Raw genomic sequence first — 23,275 nt, forward strand, 5'->3', positions numbered from 1 at the left:
TAGGAACATGCACAAACCATCCTCTACAATAATGCTCAACACTGATTTTCTGCAAGAATGCATTCTCAGCCCCTTCTTTATTCCTTGTACACCCACGACTGTGCAGTCAAGTACAAATCCAATTTAATTTACAAATTCGTGGACGCACCACAGTAATGGCTCATGTAATCATGTATAGTTATTCCACTGCCTGGTTAGCACATAACAAAAACATTTTCACTGTACTTCGGTTTGTGTGACAATAAACCAAACTAAACTAAACTTAAAGGAACTGCAGATGCTGGTTTACCAGGGAAAGACGAAATGCTGGAGTAATTCAGCAGGGCATTCAGCATCCCTAAATGGTTAGGGATGTTAAAAGTTAAACAATTAAAGGAATTCTGCCTGACCTCCTGAGTTACTCCAGCATTTTATGTAACTGAACACAATTGCTTCATTGGTATTAACAGTGACTTGGACGTATGGGTTCAGAGCTTGATAACTGATAGAAGATAGTTGTGGTAGAAGGTCTGCAGGTCTATGATCAGTGGAGTTCCACAGGAATCTGTGCTGAGACTTCTGCTCTTTGTGATATATATATATATATATATATAAATGACTTGGACATAAACGTAGACAGGTTGGTTAGTAAGTTTGCAGATGACACCAAGACCGAGGAAGACATTCAAGGTATACATCGGGATAGAGATCTGCTACAGAAATGGGTGGAGAAATGGTAGATGGAGATCCAAGCAAGTGTGAGGTGCTTAACTTTGGTAATTTAAACGTAAGGGGAGAATATATAATTAATGGCATGACCCTCAACGGCATTAATGTACAAAGGGAACTTACTGTCTATAATACCCTGAAAGTAGCAACATAAGTAGATAGATAATAACAAAGGCATATGGTATGCTTGCTTTCATAGTTTGGGTCGTGGTTATAGCACGGCATAAAAGATCATGATGAAAAGAATCAGGAAGTCATGGTGCAGCTTTATAGGACTTGGGTTAGGTTGCATTTGGAGTATTATGTGCAGTTCTGGTTACCCCATTACAGGTAGGATGTGGTGGCTATGGAAGCAATGTAGAGGGGAGGTTTACAAGAATGATGCCTTGCAGAGGGGGCATTAGCTGCAGGGAGTGGTTGTTCAGACTTGGATTGTTTTCTCTGAAATGTCAGAGGTTACGGGAAGACCTGATAGATGTATAGAAAATTATGAGGAGCATAGATGGATAGAACCTTTTTCCCAGGATGGCAAAATCAACATTATTAATCAACGTCTACTTTAATTCTGGTTCATTACTCCCTCAATAAACAAAATTACAGTTTTAGTTAAGGTGTCATCTTTAAACCCAGTCATTACATCATAATGATGTTTTACAAATGATGTCAAGAGATTCAAGAGGAGATGTTCGTCATATGAACCGGATATGAACTCAAATAATAAAATTCTTACTTGGTGCAACTTTACATGCGCACTAACAGCAACATAGTAGATATAAGTTATGATTAATCCTAAGTAAACTAGACCATGATAGTGCAAAAACCAAAATATGTTGGTCAACCATAGTAGTGCAAAGTCCATGATGGTTCGGTGCTGATGAAGGATTGTTAAGGTTGTGAAGGGAGGTTCAAGAAGCTGATGTTTGATGGGTGGAAGCTGTACTTGGGCTCCTGTACCCTCTTCCCAATGTCATAGAGTCATAAAGCATGGAAACAGGCCCTTTGGCCCAACTTCTCCATTCCAACCAATTCTGTGCTTGTCCCATTTTCCCACTTTTGGCCGATATTGATCTTAAATACTTTCTATTCATATATTTGTCCCAATGGTTTTTGGTATTCGTAATTGTATCCACAGGATAACATCCTGTTTACTCTGATCGGGAATGGAACATGGGCCGCAGCTCAGAAAGTGACAAATCCTGGCCGTCAAGAATACTGGTGCCTTCTAGACAATTGGGCAGCACATTGGTGCAGTGGTAGAGTTACTACTTTTCAGTGCCAGAAACCCGAGTTCGATCCTGAATACGGGAGTTGTCTATGGAGTTTGTACCTTCTCCCTGGGATTGCGTGGGCTTTCTCCGGGTGCTCGGGTTTCCTTCCACACTACAAAGGTTTGTCGGTTAATTGGCTTCTGTAAATTGTAAATTGTCCGTAATGTTTAGGATAGTGTTAGTGGACGGGGTGATCGCTGGTCGCCGTGGTTTCAGTGGGTCCGATGGGCCTGTTTCCATGCTGTATGTCTAAAATCTAAAGTGAAGTGATACTACTTGACCACTGGACAATCAGGATTACTGATAACAGTGAGAACGATAACAGGATAACAGCCAGAGTGAATATAGCGAGAGTAGAGTGGACCTTTGACGATATAACCTGTCTTTTTACCCTCATGCTACATGGTACAAGTACAAGTCATGGAGAACAGGGGAGAGAAAAGACTTTGCCTTCCATCACAGTGGGTCCACTGTGATGGATGTTTGTGTGAACTAAATTGTGTGTATGTCTAGGAATTGTCTTTGTTTGTATGGCTGTGGAAACAGAATTTCGTTTGAGCCTCACTGAGGCTCAAATGACAATAAATTGTATTGTATTATATTGTATTGTATTATTAAAATCAATGAAATGAGAATGAAATAGATTTACGCGAGCAAGTGTAATCATGGAACATAGAATAGTGCAGCACAGCACAGGAACAGGCCCTTTGGACCACAATGTCTGTATCAAACATGATGCCAAGATAAATCAATGTCACATAATGCACTTGATCCATGTCCCTCCTTTCTCTACATTCATCTGCCGATCGAATAGCCTCTTAAATACCACTGTTGTATATAATCCTTCAAATTATTTCAGGCAATAATGACAGACGTTTAGACATAAAACCAGTGCTTGAGGCTTCAATTTGAAAAGAACTAGTTAATATGTAACTCCTGAACACATCTGAATTGTTGAAAGTGTATATTACTGTATGGTAATGATCAGTTCATGGATGTGGTGCACTTTTACTTAACAGTTAACTTAGACATTAAAATGAAAGCCTATTTAATCTAGGTGTCACTGGCAAGGCCAGCAATTGTTGTCTATCCCTAATTCCATGAAAAGGATGGTGGAGAACATGCTACAAATTGGTGTCTTACTGGGTTATTTCAGAGAGCATTCAAGAGTCAACCGCATATAGATGATGGTGGTGACCTGCAACTTTGAACCACTGCAGTCCTTTTGTGAAGATACTCCCACACTCTACAATGAGCAGGAAGCTCCAGACTCAACAATATTTAAGGAATGACAAAATATCTCCAAGTTTAGATGGTGTGCAACTTTGAAGTATGAGCTGGCAATGTACTGAGTTTGAGGCCTGATGTTTTGTTAAGTTGTTACAAAGCTGAAGATTGTTGTTAGCGCACCCTGTAGCCACAATAAGGGCATCATAGGTTACGGGGAAAAGGCTGGAGAATGGGGTTGAGAGAGAAAAATAGATCAGACTCGATGGGTCAAATGGCCTAATTCTGCTTCTATGTCTTATAATCTTATGAAAAAATGGATGATGGAAGCTATGAATGTTTGGTTGTGATTGATGGACTGGATGCTAATCATGAGGGTTGCATTATCCTGAATGGAAGATAGACAGAAAAAGGTGGAGTAACTCAGCAGGTCAGACAGCATCTCTGGAGAAAAGGAATAGGTGTCGTTTCGGGCCAAAACCCTTCTTCAGAAAAAGGATCTCGACCCAAAACGTCAACTTTTCCTTTTCTCCAGAGATGCTGTCTGACCCACTGAGTTACTCCAGCTTTTTGTGTCTCTCTTTGGTTTAATCCAGCATCTGCAGTTCCTTCCTACACATTATCCTGAAGGGTATTGAGCAGTTTATGGGAGAGATGTTTCCATTGAAGCAGTCGTTTAACTTCTGTCAGTTATCCAGAAAAAATTGTAAATTTGATGATTGCTGGAGGTAAACTATGGAATATCAAACTCTGTAACTGACAGACGACAAAAGTGACCCAAAAGCCTGACAACAGCAATGGATATAACAACATCAGCAGCCCTTTTTACATTTAGTAAAGCAAACTCTTAAGATCTGCATGCTTCTAAATAAAAAAGTTAATTGCTGGTCTATTGACAACAATCTTCTCTCTCTGTGTTTTACAAGGAAATCCTTTGAATTTGAAGATGCTGTCAGTCTTCATTCATCGCATTCTCCTTCTCCTACTGAAAATGGTACATCCACCTTGCCTCTGGAAGTACACAGCAGATTTAGTTCAAAAAGCACTTTAGCAGAAGAGAATGCTTATGAAGACATCATAGGTAAGAATAAGAACAAAATTATTGTGAGGATATACATTAGCATCGTAAAATATTACAATCATTGGCCATTGTAGGAGCAAAATGGAAAGGCCACGCGGAGTTGGTGTTTGAAGTAACGGGTGATTTATTCAACTTTACACACCAGGAGGCCAGCCAAAGCTGACCCATCGAGTGTGACTTTGGTACATTTTTATATTCTCAGATGACAAGATTACTCAGAACCTTGATTAAACATAACGAGGTTTTGCACAGCGGCCTGACTAACAACAGAACGAGGTCTTAATTCTTGAATGGAACTGGGAAAGACTTAATTAGGTCACAAACAGAATGAGATGTTCATCCTCAAGTCTAAATTCATTCTCAGTAAATCCAAATTTATGTTACAATGATGGGTGCATGCATAATCAAGGCTTTGTCTGCGTTTCCTGTCACCACATTAGCACAATCCACATCCCTATTTACTAATTAAACGATTGTTTACCCTACAACGGTCATTCACAAAAATCTTGTTCTAAAATGATTTTCAGTCTATATTCTAGTTACATTACTTTATTACTGCACTTTGTAAATTACAAAATATTAATTTGTTTAGAGATTGTATATTGTAGCTACAACATGGGAATAAACATTAAAAGCAGTTGCTTACAAAAGCAGTTGTTTGAATGCTTAGTTTCAGCTGTGTATATGAATATCAAAATAAATTTGAAAAAAAAAGAATGAATATTTACTATTGTCAACTCTGACAACCTGATTAAGGTTTTTAGGATTAGTGTAGATGAACAAAAAGTTTTGCATGGATTTAGTTGGCTAATGGATCCGTTTCTGTCCTATATAAGTCTATAGGGTGATTTCACGAAAGGTCACTGGATCATAGGTCTTCACGCACGGAGCCGCAAAATCCAACTGGGGTACATACGTCACTTCCGGTACATGTTATTGATGCTAGAAACGTGTACTTTCAAACCTGTTAAAAACTGCGAAAACGGTTAGTTGTTGCGCTGTAAATAACTGTGCAAGTCGAGGTGACCGTGAGACACAGCTATCCTACTTTAGAGTTCCAAAGATTAAGAAAAACGAAGGTAAAGAGAAGAGAGAGCTGAAGGGAAAATAACAGCGGAAGTTGTTGGCCGTGCAGATATAAAGATAGAAAATATCGGGAATTATCGCGTTTGCTCACTGCATTTCATCAAAACATCAATAATGCCTTAGTTTTGATGAAATGCAGCGAGCAAACGCGATAATTCCCGATATTTTCTATCTTTATATCTGCACGGCCAACAACTTCCGCTGTTATTTTCCCTTCAGCTCTCTCTTCTCTTTACCTTCGTTTCTCTTAATCTTTGGAACTCTAAAGTAGGATAGCTGTGTCTCACGGTCACCCCGACTTGCACAGTTATTTACAGCGCAAAAACGAACCGTTTTCGCGGTTTTTAACAGGTTTGAAAGTACGCGTTTCTAGCATCAATAACATGTACCGGAAGTGACGTATGTACCCCAGTTGGATTTTGCGGCTCCGTGCGTGAAGACCTATGACCCAGTGACCTTTCGTGAAATCACCCTATACACCATTCAAAACTGATTAGGATAAAAGCTTGAGGGAACTTATTGTATTTTTTTATCACGTAGAATTGCAACCCTTAGTGGCGTTGTTGACAGTGTGGAGGTAGTCTTGGACTACAATTTGAAATTGATGTCATGGTGACATTGTCTGACAAAAGGCAGATGGGGTTAAAATCTGATCATTGTGAGGTGGTGCGTTGGAAAATACTGATGAGGCAGTCAAGTAAAAGTGACGATGGAGAATGAGGACTCTTGACTACATTTTGGTGACTCACAAGTAAGGTACTACTCACCCAGAGCAAAACCTGCTGAATGTGAATATTTATAAGGCAGGATGGGAGGGAGGAGGGGTGGAAGATTGCAACCTTCACGTGGATCGCCCTGTTTCGACTAATGCAATCAACCCGGCGTGCACAATCAAATAAGATCAAATAGAACAGCGGAGGACAGTTGTAGGTTGTAGTTGTAGGACAGAATCAATGTACTTGATTCTGTCCTACAACTTTAGGTTGTGCACGCCATATGCAAGAAGAAGAAGAAGAAGGCAGGATGGGAACAAAATATGTCCACAGATAAAACTATTTCTATAAAATCAAATTACAATTTATTCACAAACAATTATGATCCCCTTGTCCCATTTAAAAGAGCAAAGTAGTTATCAGATTGAACGTTATACTGAAAATATCAAAGAGCTAGTGTATTAGCGTGAAGTGAAGTTAGACACACAAAGCTATAACTCAGCAGGTCACACAGCATCTCTGGAGAAAAGGAATAGGTGATGTTTTGGGTCGAGGCAGGCAGGCAGGTGTGATGAGGTTAAAAGCAGCATCTTGGTTGGAATGGGCAAGTTCGGCTGAAGTTCACAAGTTCTAGGAGCAGAATTAGGCCATTCAGCCCGCCAAGTCTACTCTGCCATTGGTCTACCTTTCCCTCTCAACCCCACTCACCTGCCTTCTCCCCATAACTCCTAACATTGTTACAAATCAAGAATCTGTCAATCTCCACCTTAAAAATATCCATTGACTTGCCTCCACAATCGTCTGTGAATTCCACAGATTCATCACCCTCTGACTAAAGAAATTCCTCCCCATCTCATTTCTAAAGGCACATCCCATTATTCTGAGGCTCTGGCATCTGGTCCTAGAGTATCTCCCACTAGTGGAAACATCCTTTCCACATCCACTGTCCAGGCCTTTCACTTTTCGGTAAGTTTCAATGCAGTCTTCCCTCATCTTTCTAAACTCCAGCGAGTACAGGCCCAGTGCCGTAAAACGCTCATCGTATGTTAACCCAATCATTCCTGGGATTATTATCATTAACCTCCTCTGGACCCTCTCCAATGTCAGCACATCCTTCCTCAGATATGAGGCCCAAAACTGCTCAGAATACTCCAAAATGCGGTCTGACCAGTGCATTATAAAGCCTCAGCACTACATCCCTGTTTTTACACTGTAGTCCTCTCCCAATTAATTTGCCTTCCATACTACTGCATACGATTTGCAAATTCCCTTTTTGGGAATCCTGCACCAGCATACCCAAGTCCCTTTGCACCTCCAATTTCTGAATTCTCTCTGCATTTAGAAAATATTCTATGCCTTTATACCTACTACCAATATGCATGACTACACTTTGCTACACAGTATTCCATCTGCTACTTCTTTGCCCACTCTCCCAAACTGTCCATGTCTTTCTGTGGTGTCCCTGCTTTCTGTGATGCATGACTCTTGTGGTATGACTGATAGTTATATTACAAAGGCAAATTGAACATACGATTTAGTTTTCTTCAAAAATGTTTATATCTATGAATTCACCTAGCAATTGAACATAATTTACATATGTATAATATAAAATATATTTGGAGAAAGAATTGAACACTGAAGATAAAGAAAGCACTGGAAATCCATGAAGAAATATTTAGGTCAGGTGGAAAAAGGTCAAAAGGTATGTTAGACGTGACATAAATTGGAATCAGGACTGTTATATTTCTCAGACATCCAAGTAAGTTAGCAAGTCTGAATAAAATCCACATGTGGTGTCTGGCAGCAATGGAATTGCACTGCATGAACTCAGCTTTGTGTTAAGATTTGATTAAGGAGTTTGTTCCTAACTTGAAGCATGGCCTTCTATCCGTCAAAGTAATAATTCGACGAGCAATGAAAAGTTAACAACTAAAGCTGAAACAAAGCACAAGACTTTTTGATTGAGAATCAAAAGCTGCAGATGCTGGAAGTCTGAAATAAAAACAGTAAATGCTGGAAGTACCCAAGGGGTCAGGAGAAAGAAACCAAGTTAATGTTTCACATTGAAGACATTTCATCACTGCTGGACAGAGAGATTTTTTTGAGGGGAGGAATCACTGGGGCAAAGGGAATATTTCTGATAGGGAGAAACTTGGGTTGCTGGGATGAGCTGTCGAGCTCACGGAGAAACTCAACAAGTCAAGCAGCATCTTAGTTTTTTTTAGTTTAGATGTACAGTGTGGAAACAGGCCCTTCAGCCCACTGAGTCCGTGCGACCAGCGATGCCCACACACTAACACTATCCTACGCACACCAAGGACAATTTTTACAATTATACCAAGCCAATTAGCCTACAAACCTGTACATCTTTGGAATATGGGAGGAAACTGGAGATCCCAGAGTAAACCATGCAGGTCACGTACAGGGAAAACGTATAAACCTAACAAAGGCACATACCACACACAGTATTTTGTTCGTGTATGCGTGTACATATACGCACACGAGCTGTGTGTGTGTTGTGAACTATGTCTGTCAAGAAGCGCACGTATAGTGAACCATTTCTCAAGTTCGGCTTCACAAGCATTCAAAAATCCGTGGTCAAGCCGCAATGTGTTATCTGTGCCAATGTTTTGAGCCACGAGAGCATGAAGCCCAGCAAACTGAAGATCCGTTTGGAGTCTTGTCACAGCGAGCTGGCGGGGAAGGGCGTGGACTATTTCAAACGAAAATAAGCCGCACTCAAGGGTTTCTGCATCGATTTGACGGGTCACTGTGTTGTCAAAATGAAGTAGCGTTGGAGGCTTCATACGGATTGCTTATCGAATCCTACAGACTAAGAAACCTCACACCATCGGTTAACAGCTTATCAAGCCATGCCTTCTCGAAGCAGCAAAGTTGGTGCTGGGGGAACAGCAGTCAAACAAGTTCAGGCAGATTTCCTTTTCGAATGACACAGTCAAAAGTCGAATATCAGATATGAGTAATGATATTCTGCTGCAAGTAGTGAGCGCTGTGAAGAGCAGTCCAGTGTATTCACTGCAACTGAATGAATGAATGAAGGAATGAATACGTTTATTGTCATTGCACAATATTGTGCAACGAAATTCCATTACATCTCCTCCGGTTAAAAAAATACAAACACGACAACCATTGACACATATGTACACTTATTAGTAAAATAATAAATAAGCATTTAAAAAGAATTAAAAAGAATTTGGTGGCATTTCTTGGAATTACATTTTGCTTCCCCAGTGTTCTCTGTTGGAATTAAGCTATTTTATCGCACATGGGTAGAAACTATTTTTTAGTCTACCGGTGCGAGCCTTCAGAGACCTGAATCGCCTCCCAGAGGGTAGCAGAGTGGTTGGCAGGGTGGGATGTGTCCTGCTTGATATTTGTTGCCCGGCTCAAGCATCGGGCCCTATATATATCATCCAAGGAGGGCAGTTGAGCGTTTGTAATGCTCTGTGCAGTTTTTATAATTCCCTGCAGCGCCCTCCTCTCAGCCACAGTACAGCTAGCAAACCACACCAGGATTCCATAGGAGAGAATACTTTCCACGGCGCATCGGTAGAAGGACAGCAGCAGCGGCTGTGAGACGTTTGCTCTCCGCAGAGACCTCAGGAAATACAGCCGCTGATGTGACTTCTTCACGAGAGTGACGGTGTTCATTTGCCATTTGAGGTCCTGGGAGATGTTTATTCCCAGGAACTTAAAGCCATGACTCTCTCCACCATGTCTCCTTTGATGTATAAGGGAGCAGGTTCCTCTCTCCTCTTCCTCCTGAAGCCGACGACCAGTTCTTTTGTCTTTGATGGGTTGAGTACCAGGTTGTTTTTGGTACACCAGACAGTCAGTTTTTGGACTTCATCCCTGTAGGCAGACTCGTCGTTGTTGTTTATCAGTCCCACCACAGTCGTGTCGTCCGCAAACTTGATGATCCTGTTTGTACTGTGTGTTGGTATACAGTCATAAGTGTATATTGTATACAAGATGGGACTCAGCACACAACCTTGTGGCGCTCCTGTGCTGAGCGTCAGGACTGGGGAGTAATTGGACCCCATCCTGACAGTCTGTGGGCGGTCTGTTAAAAAGTCCTTAATCCATCCGCATGTGTTTGCATTAACCCCCAGATCAGACAGTTTGTCCACCATTCTGCTGGGGATGATGTAATTATTTGCAGAACTAAAATCTACAAATAACATCCTCACATATGAGCCAGGACGCTCCAGATGTGTCAGTGCAGAATGTAGAGCTATGTTGATGGCATCCTCCGTTGACCTATTAGCTCTATATGCAAACTGATGCGGATCCAGGGTGGATGGGAGTGAGGACTTAATGTGGGCCAGGACCAGCCGTTCAAAACACTTCATCACCGTTGAAGTGAGAGCAACAGGTCTATAGTCATTCAAGCTGGTAATGGATGTTTTTTTGGGTACAGGCACCATGGTAGCAGTCTTAAAGCATTTAGGGACAGTGCATGTTAACAGAGAGAGGTTAAAGATGTCGCTAAAAACCTCCGCTAACTGGTCTGCACAGTCCCGCAATACTCTCCCTGGGATGCCATCTGGGCCAGCAGCCTTCCTGGGGTTGACCCTGCGGAGTGTTCTTCTGACGTCCTCCGTACTCACAGTGAGTGGCGGGTCGTCAGTGCTGGGTGCGGCTGCAGGTGCAGGCTCCGCCTCATTCAGCTCAAAACGGGCGAAAAAGTGGTTGAGCTCCTCAACTAGCGAGTTGTTACTGCTGCTGATGATTGGCCCTCCCTTGCCCTTGTAGTTTGTGAGTTGCTGAATGCCCTGCCAGACACGCCGAGGGTCCCTCTCGTTAAAATACCCCTCTAACCTTCTTCCATAGGCTGTCTTTGCCTCTTTAATGGCTCTCTTTAGTTTAGATCTGGCAGTGCTGTACAATTCATCACTGCCAGATCTAAAGGCTGAGTTGCGTTCCCTCAGCAGTTTCCTGACATCCCTGGTCATCCCTCAGCAGTTTCCTGACATCCCTGGTCATTGCCTCATTCCCAACTGCTAGTCTACGTTTGTTACCTCGATGGAGAAGCCATGAAGGAGGATTACCTGTTCTCGGAGCAATTGGCTACTACCGCTTGGGGAGAAGATGTGTTTAGAATGATGGAAGCCTTCCTCATCAAGCATTGGCTGGGAACGACTTGTCGGGGTGTGTACAGATGGGGCACCTCCCATGGTCGGATGCAGATCTGGCCTCAAAGCTTTCGTGAAGGATGTCACTCCACATGTCTCCTTCACCCACTGCATGATACATCACCATGCTTTAGCAATGAAGACTCTTCCTCCTGGTCTTCGAGAAGTGCTTTCAGATGTGGTGAAGATTGTGAACCACATTCGAGGGAGCGCAGCAAACTCAAGAATCTTCAAAGCGATGTGTGAAGAAATGGGACCCGATTGCATTGTTTTGATATTCCACACAGAGGTGCGCTGGCTTTCACGTGGCAAAGTTCTCAATCATGTGATTCAACGTCAAGAGGAAATAGCGCTGTTCTTGAAGAGAGGGTGTACCGAGAAGGAGAATCAGCTTCATGAAAAGTTGCAGGATGAACTGTTCGTGATGAAGGTTGCTTACTTGGCTCTCTTCTACGCCGAGGTGTATTCCTTAAACCTCCCAATGCTACACACGGCTCGTGACAAAGTGGCAACGTTCAGGAGGAAGATTCAACTTTACTAGAGAAGAGTCCAGGACAGCGACACGACTATTTTCCCTGAGATGACGACTCTCCAGATGTTGAATGCCACTTCCATGAGGAGATCTCAACCCACCTTCTGGCAATTAGTGAAGCCATCGAACGTTACTTCCCCGGACTGGACGACCGCTCTCATGAGGGGACAGTGCCATCAGCGATACTGGTGTGGCGGCAAAGGTTGAATTTTACCGAATTCGTGAAGATGCGCAGCTCAAGAGTGACTTCATGGAACAAGACCTCACCACGTTTTGGCTGAAAGTGAAGGACTGTCCTGTTCTTTCGAAGAGGGACCTGACCCTATTGGTCCAGTCCCCCTCAACCTATCGCTGTGAGGCTGGATTTTCAACCATGGTAACTCTGAAAATGATGGTACGCTTGTGTTTGACGCTGACATGAGGTGCTGCCTGTCGAGTATTCATCCTCGTTTTGATGCCTGATGGCTGTGAAGCAATTCCAGCCATCCCATTGACTGAGCATTGGCAGACATGTTTTAATAAACCGGGCTGTTTTTTTCCCAATTTTTGTTTCGGGGGTCACGGTACTGACCAAGAATGTCTGATGGGGTCGTGGGGCCAAAAGGTTAAAAACCACTGAGGTAGATAGTAATTCTGAACCACTCTGTAGCTGTTGATATGATGGTTCAGTTGTGAGATTATAGTTGGGAAGAAACTGTCGCTGAATCTGGAATTAGGAGCCACATTGTTGACAGTCCTCCTGGATCTACCTTCCACTACACTGTTCTAAGTAAGTTTGATTAAGTAAGTAAGTAAGTATAGGCCACTGCTGATGAACTAGGTTGCTGAAGCAACTTAGAATAATGTGTACCAATATAACCATATAACAATCACAGCACGGAAACAGGCCATCTCGGCCCTTCAAGTCCGTGCCGAACACTTTTTTTTTTTTTTTTTCCTTCTCTTAGTCCCATCTACCTGCACTCAGACCATAACCCTCCATTCCTTTCCTGTCCATATACCTATCAAATTTATTTTTAAATGATAAATGATAATATAGAATCACTTTGTAAGTAAAGATATGCAGCTGGATACAGCGCCGAAAAGGTTCACTCGTTTGATTCTTGGGATAAAGAGGCTGCTGTATGAATAGTGGTTGAGCAGACTGTGCCTCCAATCACTGAAGCATAGAATAGCATCTACTCACTGATCCATACAATAATGCGGGGGGATCTTATTGAAATATTTAGAAGGAGATTGATGGGTAGATAGTCATAAAGTCATACAAAGTGGAAACAAGCCCTTTGGCCCAAATTGCCCATGCAGACCAACATGCCGCATCTACACTAGTCCCACCTGCCTGCATTTGGCCAATATCCTTCTAAACATATCCTATCCATGTACCTGTCCAAATGTTTTGTAAATGTTGTGAGCAGGTCATTCCATATACCCACCATCCCTTGTGTAAAAAAAATGTTGCTATTAAATCTTTTTCCCCCTCACCGTAAATCTGTGGTTCTCGATTCCCACTCTGGGTAAAATACTGTGTATTTAACCTTTCTAATCCCTTCATGATCTAATACACTTCTATAAAATCACCCCTCATCCTCCTGCACTCCAAGGAATAAAGACCTAGCCAGCTCAACTCCACCTTATAGCTCAGGCCCTCAAATCCTGGCAACATCCTCGTAATTCTTCTCTGCACCATTTTCAGCTTAACAACATCTTTCCCACAGCAGGGTGAACTGAACACAATACTCCAAATGGGGCCTCACCAATGTAGGCCACCGATGCTGAAAGAATGCTCCCCCTGGTTGGGTACCTTGAGCTAGGCAGCATCATTTTAAAATGGGGTATCGTCAATTTCAGGCAGAGATAAGGAAGAAGTTCTTAAGGGATCAGAGATGAGCAGGGCCTGTACTCGCTGTTTAGAAGCTTGAAGCGGGGATCTCATTGAAACTTACCGAATAGTTAAAGGCATGCATAGAGTGGATGTGAAGAGGATGCTTCCACCAGTGGGAGAGTCTAGGACCAGAGGGCATAGCCTCAGAATAAAAGTACGTGCATTTAGAAAGAAGATGAGGAATTTCTTTCGGCAGAGGGTGGCGAATGTGTGGAATTAATTGCCACAGATGGCTGTGGAGGCCTACTCATTGGGTATTTTTAAAGCGGAGAGTGACAAGTCCTTGATTTAAATACGGTGTCAAAGGTTATGGGGAGAAGGCAGGAGAATGGGGTTGAGAGAAAAGAATAGATCAGCCATGATTGAATGGCGGAGTAGACTCGATGGGCCGAATAGCCTAATTCTACTCCTACGACTAATGAACATGAAGTTCTTCTCTCTCGCGAATCTTTCGAATTCCACGAATCAGCCATGATCATATTGAATGGCGGTGCTGGCTTGAAGGGCCAAATGGCCTACTCCTGCACCTATTGTCTGTTGTCTATTGTCCATTGTCCACGGCAGTATATTACTATCAATATCGAATGTTGGATGCAGAGTCATTGATTATATTCAAGGCAGATGTATTTGAATCGCAAGGGAGTTATGACTCCTGGAGACTGGGTGGGATAGTGGTTTTGTGGTTATGATCGGGTCAGGCATGATCTTGTTAAATTGCAGAGTAAAATCGAAGTGCTATGCGTTCTATTCCAGTTCCTCCCCATTATGTTCCAATGGAGTCCCTTACTACGTGTTTGCTCTGTCGCAATGCAATATTTTCACAGACAGTCTGGCACATCCAGTTTGCTTACTTAAAGTCTGTGTTGTTTTGCAAGTAAGCCATCATCACTTTGAATGGATACACGCCTGTATTCTGTTGCATTTGCGCAAGTATCACACAAATTATTATAGGTCAGGAGGGAGGGGGTGGTGTGGGGAACAAAAGGGCAAATCAGCATTTCTAGTCCTTAAGGACAGCAGTTGTGGTTTGATAGATTTAGCTTCGACTGTATGGATTGTGAGTGAGCTCCAGTTAATGTTGATTAGTCTAAAGTCATCAACCAGTGATCGAAAAGTTAAAAAACTGCAGTTGCTGGAAATCTGAAATAAAATTAGAAAATATTGGAGATACAGCAGGTTTGGATGTACTTTTAGAGAAAGAAAGAGTTAAAGTTTCAGCTTGATGTATGACCTTTCCACCAAAGCTGGATATTGAGGAAATGACCAGGTTTAAGTTGCAGAACTGGAGTTGTGGAGAGAAATCAGAATATGTGTGATTGGATGGAGACCAGGAGAATCAAGAAAAGGCTGTGATGGTGAAAGTGAGATTTGACAAGACATTGGAAATCTCAATGGAGAGGAGGAGAGCTTCTTCAGGGTGGACATTGTAGGAAAGACATATGATGATAGGCCACTGTCCTGAAACATCAACTCTGCTTGCTACCCTCTCCACATATGCTGCCTGACCTGCTGAGTATTTTAGTTCCATACAGAAGAGGCCTATAATGATCCCAGGTCTGGGAAGCTAAGAGCAAATGAGACATTGTCTTTGATTGAAGTGTATTCCAGTTACATAAATAAGGGTATTTGAGGTCACTGGAGTTCACCGATCTCAGTGAGGATAGTGTTGGTGAAGTGTAGCCTGTGTAGACAATACTACTTGGAAAAATCTAGATATGGGAAATGGCCCCTGTAAACACTCGGTCAAAAACTGTTCAGTAATTAGTTTAGTTTAGAGATACAGTGCTGATACAGGCCCTTCGGCCCACCTTGTCCGCGCCGACCAACAATCCCCATACACTATCCTACACACACTAGCGACAATTTACCATTATACCAAGCCAACTAACTTACCAACCTGTACGTCTTTGGACTGTCCATGAAGCATATATTCTGTTTCTGTGTCTACCAGCAAGAAGTGCACTAGCTAGAAGTAGGTTTCCGGTGCAGCAATATCGTTAACGGTACAAGGAGGGCTTAGTCTCAAGTGGATAGAGTAAGCAGTAGACTGCAACGTTCTGTAAAGCAGCCTGGCAAAGAATGTGAATGACCTTGAGATAGTGTGGTTTAGATGGAAAGAGAATTATAGAGTTGAATATAAACAGGCCCTTCAGCCCACCACAAGCTTACCAATCTTTTTGTTCATCTACACTATTTTCAACTGCCCACATTTGGTCCATATCCTTCTAAACCCTGCATTTTTAAGTTCCTGTATAAATGTCTCTCAAATATTATGATTGTATCTGATTCTACCATCTCATCTGGGGCAAGTATCAACAGCTTTTTATTTTGAAAACCCCTACAAATCCCCTTTATAATTCCTGCATCTCACTACAAACCTGTGCCCTCTTGTGTTTGATTCCCCTTCCAGCGTGTTAGGGAGATTTGGCTGCTTCACTTTTATTTAGACCACTGAGATTTAAAAATCACTGTAAAAGGTTTAAAATGGATGTTGCATTTTTGTTGATGTCAGACGAGCAGCTTTTACGCCAGAATTGCTTTTCCAGCACTAATGAAATTCTGAAGAAGGGTCCCGACCCAAAACGTCACCTATCCATGTACTGCAGGGATGCTGCCTGATTCGCTGAGTTACTCCAGCACTTTGTGATATTTTATTCCAATGAAAATCACTCTGGAAAGATAGGGATCAAATTGTATTGCTCAGAGGATCAGAAATGATTTCAATGTTGCTGCCGGCTATGTGTACATTTAACACAGCACTTTTGCAGTGCTGTGAGAATGAATTTCTAAGTCTAAAGCTGAACCAGTTTTGTGAGAGACTTTTCCCTAGCAATTAAAGGAATTGGAAATAGGACTTACAAATTTAGAAAACGAGCTAACACAACTTAATGGGAAAATAAGGCTTTAATAGATAAACTATCATTGTAACCATCTGTATCTTTGAAAGTTTGGCTATGTGTTCTCCCTTTGCCGATGGAAACATTTCTCTGCTGTTTTGAGATGGACTAAATAAATAAAACAACATTAAACACATTGAAATGTGTTGTACTTTTTGTTAAAATAATAATCTGTCCAAGGAATAGTGGCAAAGTGTTAACATACAGCGTTCAACTTTGGGGTCAGAAAGTGAGTCACCAATTATTTTTTTTAATGTTCATAACCCAATCTTTAAGCAGTAATTCAAGTGACATCACATCCTGTTCAGTGACACCAGAGCTACCCAATTATGCTTGGCATTGCAAGGGATTTACTGCTTTGGTACACTTTCTAAAGAAAACTCTACTCTTTTGAAAAATAATCATTGGATAAAACAACTGAGGAGAAAAAGTTAACTACAAACAGAAGTCTTCCTTAGTCTGCCAACTGAGGAAATATTTTTAGATTCACATGACTCTGTTGAATCAGCCTGTTTTTTCTCTCTGCACTGCTCCACAGATACCCCTAAAGAAAATCCTTATGAAGATGTGGATCTGAAAGGTCGATACCCTGGCAGAAAGTTACGGCTGTCATCTGAGAATTCCCTAGACTCTTTGCACAGGATGTGGTCCCCTCAGGAAAGGAAGTACACTACACCTCCCCAGGTAATTCTCTTGCTTTATGTTTCTCATGCAATTCATGCAGGAATACTTTTTTTGGGTCTGTTTGTTTTTATAAGGCTAGAGAAAAAAGGACTGAACTGGGAAGTGGTGATCATTGCCGTCAGCCTAACCAAGTTGATTTGGAAATGAAAGCTGTTTCTACAACTTTCTTTAAACCGAAAATGAATTTTAAAAACATCTAAATTTAACCATGATATAATGTCAAGCATTAAATAATCGTTCATGTTTATGTAATGTTGTATGATTTGTGAATGCTTTCTGAATTGATGCCAAAATTGAACTGTGGATAGATAATGAAAGAATAAAACAAGCTCACCAAATACACCCTAAAGATTCATTTTTTTTCAGAAAAAAATACCATTACAATGTCCCATCTTACAGAAATTCATAGAATTAATCTGATTATATTTCATAAAGAAGAATTGCAGATTTCACTCTGAATTAATTGATAGGAAACTCAGAATTAATTGATAGGGAACTCTGAATTATCAAGAAATAAGCTAGTCAGTATAGTTTGAAGTATTACATTAATATACTATTAAATTAAGAGGATATTTTTCCCTTGTGAAACAAAATTGGATTTACATCCTTCTCTTAATAGGCCAGTGTAGTGCAGAATGTATATTTTATTGTCAGACAGATTGTCATTCAGATGTGGTGGTATTATAAGTGCTTTACAATGCTGATGAGAAATAAATACAACTTTTCATATTATAACAGTCCTGGAAGTTTTAATAAATACAGGGTGATGTTACTTTGCAAAATAAATTTACTGATTTTATTTGTGTTGCAAATGAGCCCCGCTAAAATAAAAGCAATATCATTAAAATGGTACCATACCATTTTTAGTTTGATATTAAATTAAATAGAAAATTGTTGAAATTTATTTATACCCATGTTCACGTTAGATGTAAAAGTACACATTTCCACTTGAAAAGCTTTCACAATATGACACTTTTTGTGTCATCCTCATTTAAATCATCTCTAAATTTGTGACAATACAAAGCAAAATGTATGTATAAACTGAGCTGCTGAATTAGAATAAAATTGACTATGCCCATGTAAAGATCACGCCCACAAGTTTTCTTTGGATTACAAAGTAATTAATTCTACCATCAGACCGTGTAAACTTAAATATGATTTATCTTCCCCTTTTTTACTGTAACTCAGGCCATACATCAAACACATATGCAATATTTTTATTGCCATCAATCCCAAAGAACCATTTCAACCTTTTGAAAGTTAGTTATGTGGGAAATAGCAAGAATACACAGACCAGTAAGGTGAGATTTCTATACCAGTTCCGAGAAGTAGGCACTGTGAATAATGATATGTGTATAATATGTCAGACTTGTTCATGCTGGAGCTGCATTAGCCAGGCAAGCCTGGTTTGAATCTAGCAGGGGCATGTCAGAAAAAATTATTTCAACAATTTGAAAGATTTTACTTTGCTTAAGATCAAAGCTATTATGTGGTCATGCAGAATAATATAACTAGATTATTTGTGGTACTTTTATACCTAAAAGAAAAGAAATAACGTGAAGAAGCTTATTTTATGGTTAGCAAAGCTATTAACACATGACGTCATCAAGTTTAGGGTGCTAGGTAGAAACATAGTTATACAGCATGGAAACAGGCCCTTTGGCCCCACTGGCCCATGCCGACCTATGCCCACCTGCCTGCGTTTGGCCCATATCCCTCTAAACTATCCCATCCATCTAAAAGTTTCCTGTCTAAAAGTTTCTTAAAAGTTGTGATAGTACATGCCACAACTACCTCCTCTGGCAGCTCATTTCATTTACCTACCACCCTTTGTGTAAAAAGGTTGCCCCTTGGGTTCCCATTAAATCTTTCCCCCCCTCACCTTAAACCTATTTCCTCTGGTTCTTGATTCTCCTATGGGTAAAAGACACTGTGCATCTACTCTATCTTTTCCCCTTATACACCTCAATGAAATTACCCCTCATCCTCCTGTACTCCAAGGAATATCATCCTAGCCTATACAACCTCTCCCTATACCTCAGGCCCTCGAGTTCTAACAACATCATAATAAATCTTCTCTGGACCCTTTCCAGCCTAACAACATATTTCCAATAACAGGGTGACCAAAACTGAACACAATACTCTAAATGTGGCCTCACCAATGTCCTGTACAACTGTAACATGACCTCCCAACTTCTATACTTAATACTGTGACTGTGACAATTTGCTGGAAGTCTTCTTGAAAGCCAACCTGTCTACCTGTGATGCTGCTTTCAAGGATCAATATTTCTGTACTCGATCCCTCTGCTGTACATCACTCCCCAGAGCCCTGTCATTCACTGTGTAAAATTCATAACAAATTTCTCAGATTCGTATAAGATTGAAATAGCTGATTTTTCCCAAGAAAATTTGCGCAAGAAATATTTTCCAGTTTTATATCAAAGCATCATTACCTGCCAACTTGGACACAAAATGCTGGAGTTACTCCAGCACTTTGGATCTATCTTCAGAGTAAACCAGCATCTGCAGTTCCTTCCTACACATTATCTGCCAACGTGATCATTTGGATTATTCCTAAGATCATGCCATCAAAGCCATCATATCTGTTTATTTTCACTGCTTGCAAGCAGTGCAAAAAGACAAGTACTGACCATTTAATGGATTTACACAAATAAGTGCAGCAAATTAGGACTTCTGGAGGTGGTAGACATTTCGTTCATGCTTCAGGTACATCTACCTGAGGCTTGTTTAGAGCCAAGAAGCCGTTGGATTCAGTGGACCAGAAAATGTTGAGTGAATGGCTGGAATGCTGTTCTCAAGAGTTCTTTGAAATATTTAGAGAGTGTAGGAAAACATTTAAGAAAGGGACTAGGAGGGGAAAAAGATGCCATGAAATATCCTTGGTTGGGAAAATTAAGGAGAATCCTAAGTCAGAGTGGTAGGTATTATCCATATGGTCTTCTCTAAGGTATTTGACAAAATTTCGCAAGGTAGGCTTGTCCAAAAGTCCGGATACATGGGATTTGAGGGGAGCTGGCTAATTGGATCCAAAATTGACTTTCTGTTAAGAGGATGTGGTGAAAGGAAACTGTTCTGATTGAAAGTCTGTGACTAGAGGTGTATGCAAGCTTTGGAACTTTGCTGTTTGTAATATATACAACTTCGATATGAAAGTTGGGATGAGATTAATAAATCTTCTAATGATCTGAAAACTGGTGATATTGTGGGTAGTGAGGAAGGTTGTCGAAGGCCACAGGAAGATATAGATCAGATGGAAAGTGGACTGAAGCATTAGCAGACTAAACGTAATCTTCACGAGTGCAGGATGATGTAATTTGGGAAGTCTAATAAGGGTAGGGCATAAATGATGGAGCAATAAGGAATAATGATGAACAGAGACCTGGGGGTCCAAGTTCATGGTTCCCTGAAAGAGGCAACACAGGTAGACAGGGTGATGAAAAAGACATATGGAATGCTTGCCTTCATAGGTGGGAGTATAGAATGGAAGAATTTGGACATTATATTGGAACTTTACACAACACCACGAATGAATTGTGCAGTACATTCCCAGGTAGAGGTCGAGACTGCTGCATCTAAGTCAAACACCCTGAGCGGCACAAGAACGGCCGCTATGATCTTTGCAAAGCCATCAAGATTGCCAATAGACAATACCGGGACAAACTGAGTTCCAGTATAATCATTCGGATACCTGCAGACTGTGGCATGGCCTGAATACTATAACTGGCTGCAAAGCGAAGTTGGGCAATATCGCTGGTGATAGTGCGGTGCTACCTGATGAACTTAATGCATTCTATGCTCGCTTTCAGCAGAAGCCAATGGGGCAATGACATTCATCCCTTCAGACTCGAGTGAGCCGTTTCCCAGGGTCACTGTTGTAGATGTTAGATTGGCTTTCCTGAGGGTAAACCCATGGACAGTAACTGGCCCAGACGGAGTTCCTGGCCGCGTCCTTAGGAACTGCATGGACCAACTAATAGGAGTGTTCATGGATATATTTAATCTCTCCCTACTCCGTGTACCTACCTGCTACAAGAAGGCCACTATAAGCAAGATCTTATTCCTTAGCGACTATCGTCCCGTGGCCTGGACATCTACATTCACAAAGTGCTTTGAGAGGCTGGTTATCATGTGCATTAAATCAGGCCTACCAAGCAACCTTGATCCACTGCAGTTTGCCTACCACCATAACAGTTCCACGCCTGATGCCATCTCCCTGGCCCTTCATTCATCCCTGGAACACCAGGACTGGAGTGAGAGCTACGTCAGACTTTTATTCACAGATTACTGCCCTACTTTCAATACTATTATTCCATCCAAGCTGATCTCCAAACTTGTGGAGCAAGTGTGGAACTTGGAGTTAGCACTCACCTCTGCAACTGGATACTTAACTGGATCCTCAACCACAATCAGTGAAGATTGGTGACAAATCATCCTCTACAATACTGGTGCTCCGCAAGGATGCGTTCTCAACTCCCTATTTTACTGCTGATACACCAGCCATGACTGCAGCAAAATACAAAAAACGCAACTCAATTTACATATTCGCAGGAAATATTCGTGGGAAAGGTAACGTTTCAGGTCTTGACTGTTCTTCAGACCGAATCAGATCATTCTTCAAATATAATATATGTGCACATTCACTGCCACATGCATGCCACCTACACAGTAAAGGATGTGCTATTTTCCACAATATATACTCTGATCATCTTGAAAAATGCACTCTGTTCCGCTCATTCTTGAAGATATTGGAAAATGCTCTTCTCAATTAATTCACTGCTGAAGATACTGAAGAATACTGCCTACTTTTCTCTTGAGTGACGCACTGTACACAATGAAAAATGCTCTCTAATTTGGTTTGAAAATACTTGCTGTATTGCCAGCCTCCAGAATCATTTCACCTCAAGCTTCTGTTGCTCCTTCTCCGGAGTTTGTACGTTCTACATGTGACCTGTGTGGGTTGTCTCCAGGATTTCCACTTTCTTCCCACAATCCAAATACTTACAGGTTTGTAGGTTAATTGACTTGGTATAATTGTAAATTGTCCTTAGGGTGTTTAGGATAGTGTTTGTGTGCGGGGATTGCTGGTCGGCAGGGACTCAGTGGGCCGAAGGGCCTGTTTCTGCGCTGTGTGTCTAAACTAAACTAAAATTGAAAGCTCCAAACCACACAAGTATTGGAAAATTATACCTCAAACATGCCAGGACACACTAGCTATGTCTCCTGCTCAGCACCATTTAAAGTGCATGTTTTTAATTTAATCATGAATGATTCACCCTTATAAGTGAACCCATGGTTTAATTTTTGGTAAATTCGTCCTATTATTAATTTCCTGCCAGTAAAGAGACCGGAACTTAATTACTCAATCACATCTTACAAAGCAAGCATCAGATTACCTTGCTGCTGCCGTCTGTGTTGGATGGAATAAAAGTAAGCTATTGCCAAGCTTTGAATGTTGCAAGTCACTGCTTTTGACAGACGGAGAGGATAATTGCTAACTTAATCTCTTAGGAGTTCCTTGTGGGCATTTTAATTAAAAATGGAAAATGTATAATGTAAAAAAATGTACTACAGATGAGAAAAAAAGAAGAGAAAACAAATCCATATATCACAAATAATTTTTTATAGTCGACTAATACTTTCATTGCTTAGTGTAGTTTTAGTTTTTAATTTTAGTTTTAGAGATACAGCCTGGAAACAGGCCCTTCGGCCTACAGAATCTGCGCCGACCAGCAATCACCCCGTCCACTAGTCTATCCTACACACGGGGCAATTTACAGAAGCCAATTAACCTACTAATCTGCATGTCTTTGGAATGTTGGAGGAAACCTGAACACCCAGAGAAAACCCACGCGGTCACAGGGAGAATGTAAAAAACTTCATGCAGACAGCACCCATAGCCAGCATTGAACCTGGGTCTCTGGCGCTTAAGGCAGCAACACTGTCGCTGCGCCACTGTGCCACCACACCGCTCTTACTTTTGTGATTTTGTACGTAGTGCGTTTGCTCTTGAAGATCAACTC

At 41.3% G+C, this 23,275-nt stretch overlaps 1 protein-coding gene across 2 annotated transcripts in view; it reads left to right on the top strand.

Moving 5' to 3' along the window:
- The window catches only part of dennd2b (DENN domain containing 2B), a 217,559-nt gene that overhangs the window by 144,559 nt on the left and 49,725 nt on the right, over positions 1–23,275 (top strand). For both annotated transcript variants that reach the window (XM_033038988.1, XM_033038987.1), the window contains exons 4-5: positions 4,130–4,284; positions 17,089–17,234. In XM_033038988.1, coding sequence (XP_032894879.1) covers positions 4,130–4,284; positions 17,089–17,234 — 301 coding nt within the window. The remainder of the gene's footprint in view (positions 1–4,129; positions 4,285–17,088; positions 17,235–23,275) is intronic.

Source organism: Amblyraja radiata, chromosome 20 (genome assembly GCF_010909765.2).
Source record: "Amblyraja radiata isolate CabotCenter1 chromosome 20, sAmbRad1.1.pri, whole genome shotgun sequence".
Taxonomy (NCBI): domain Eukaryota; kingdom Metazoa; phylum Chordata; class Chondrichthyes; order Rajiformes; family Rajidae; genus Amblyraja; species Amblyraja radiata.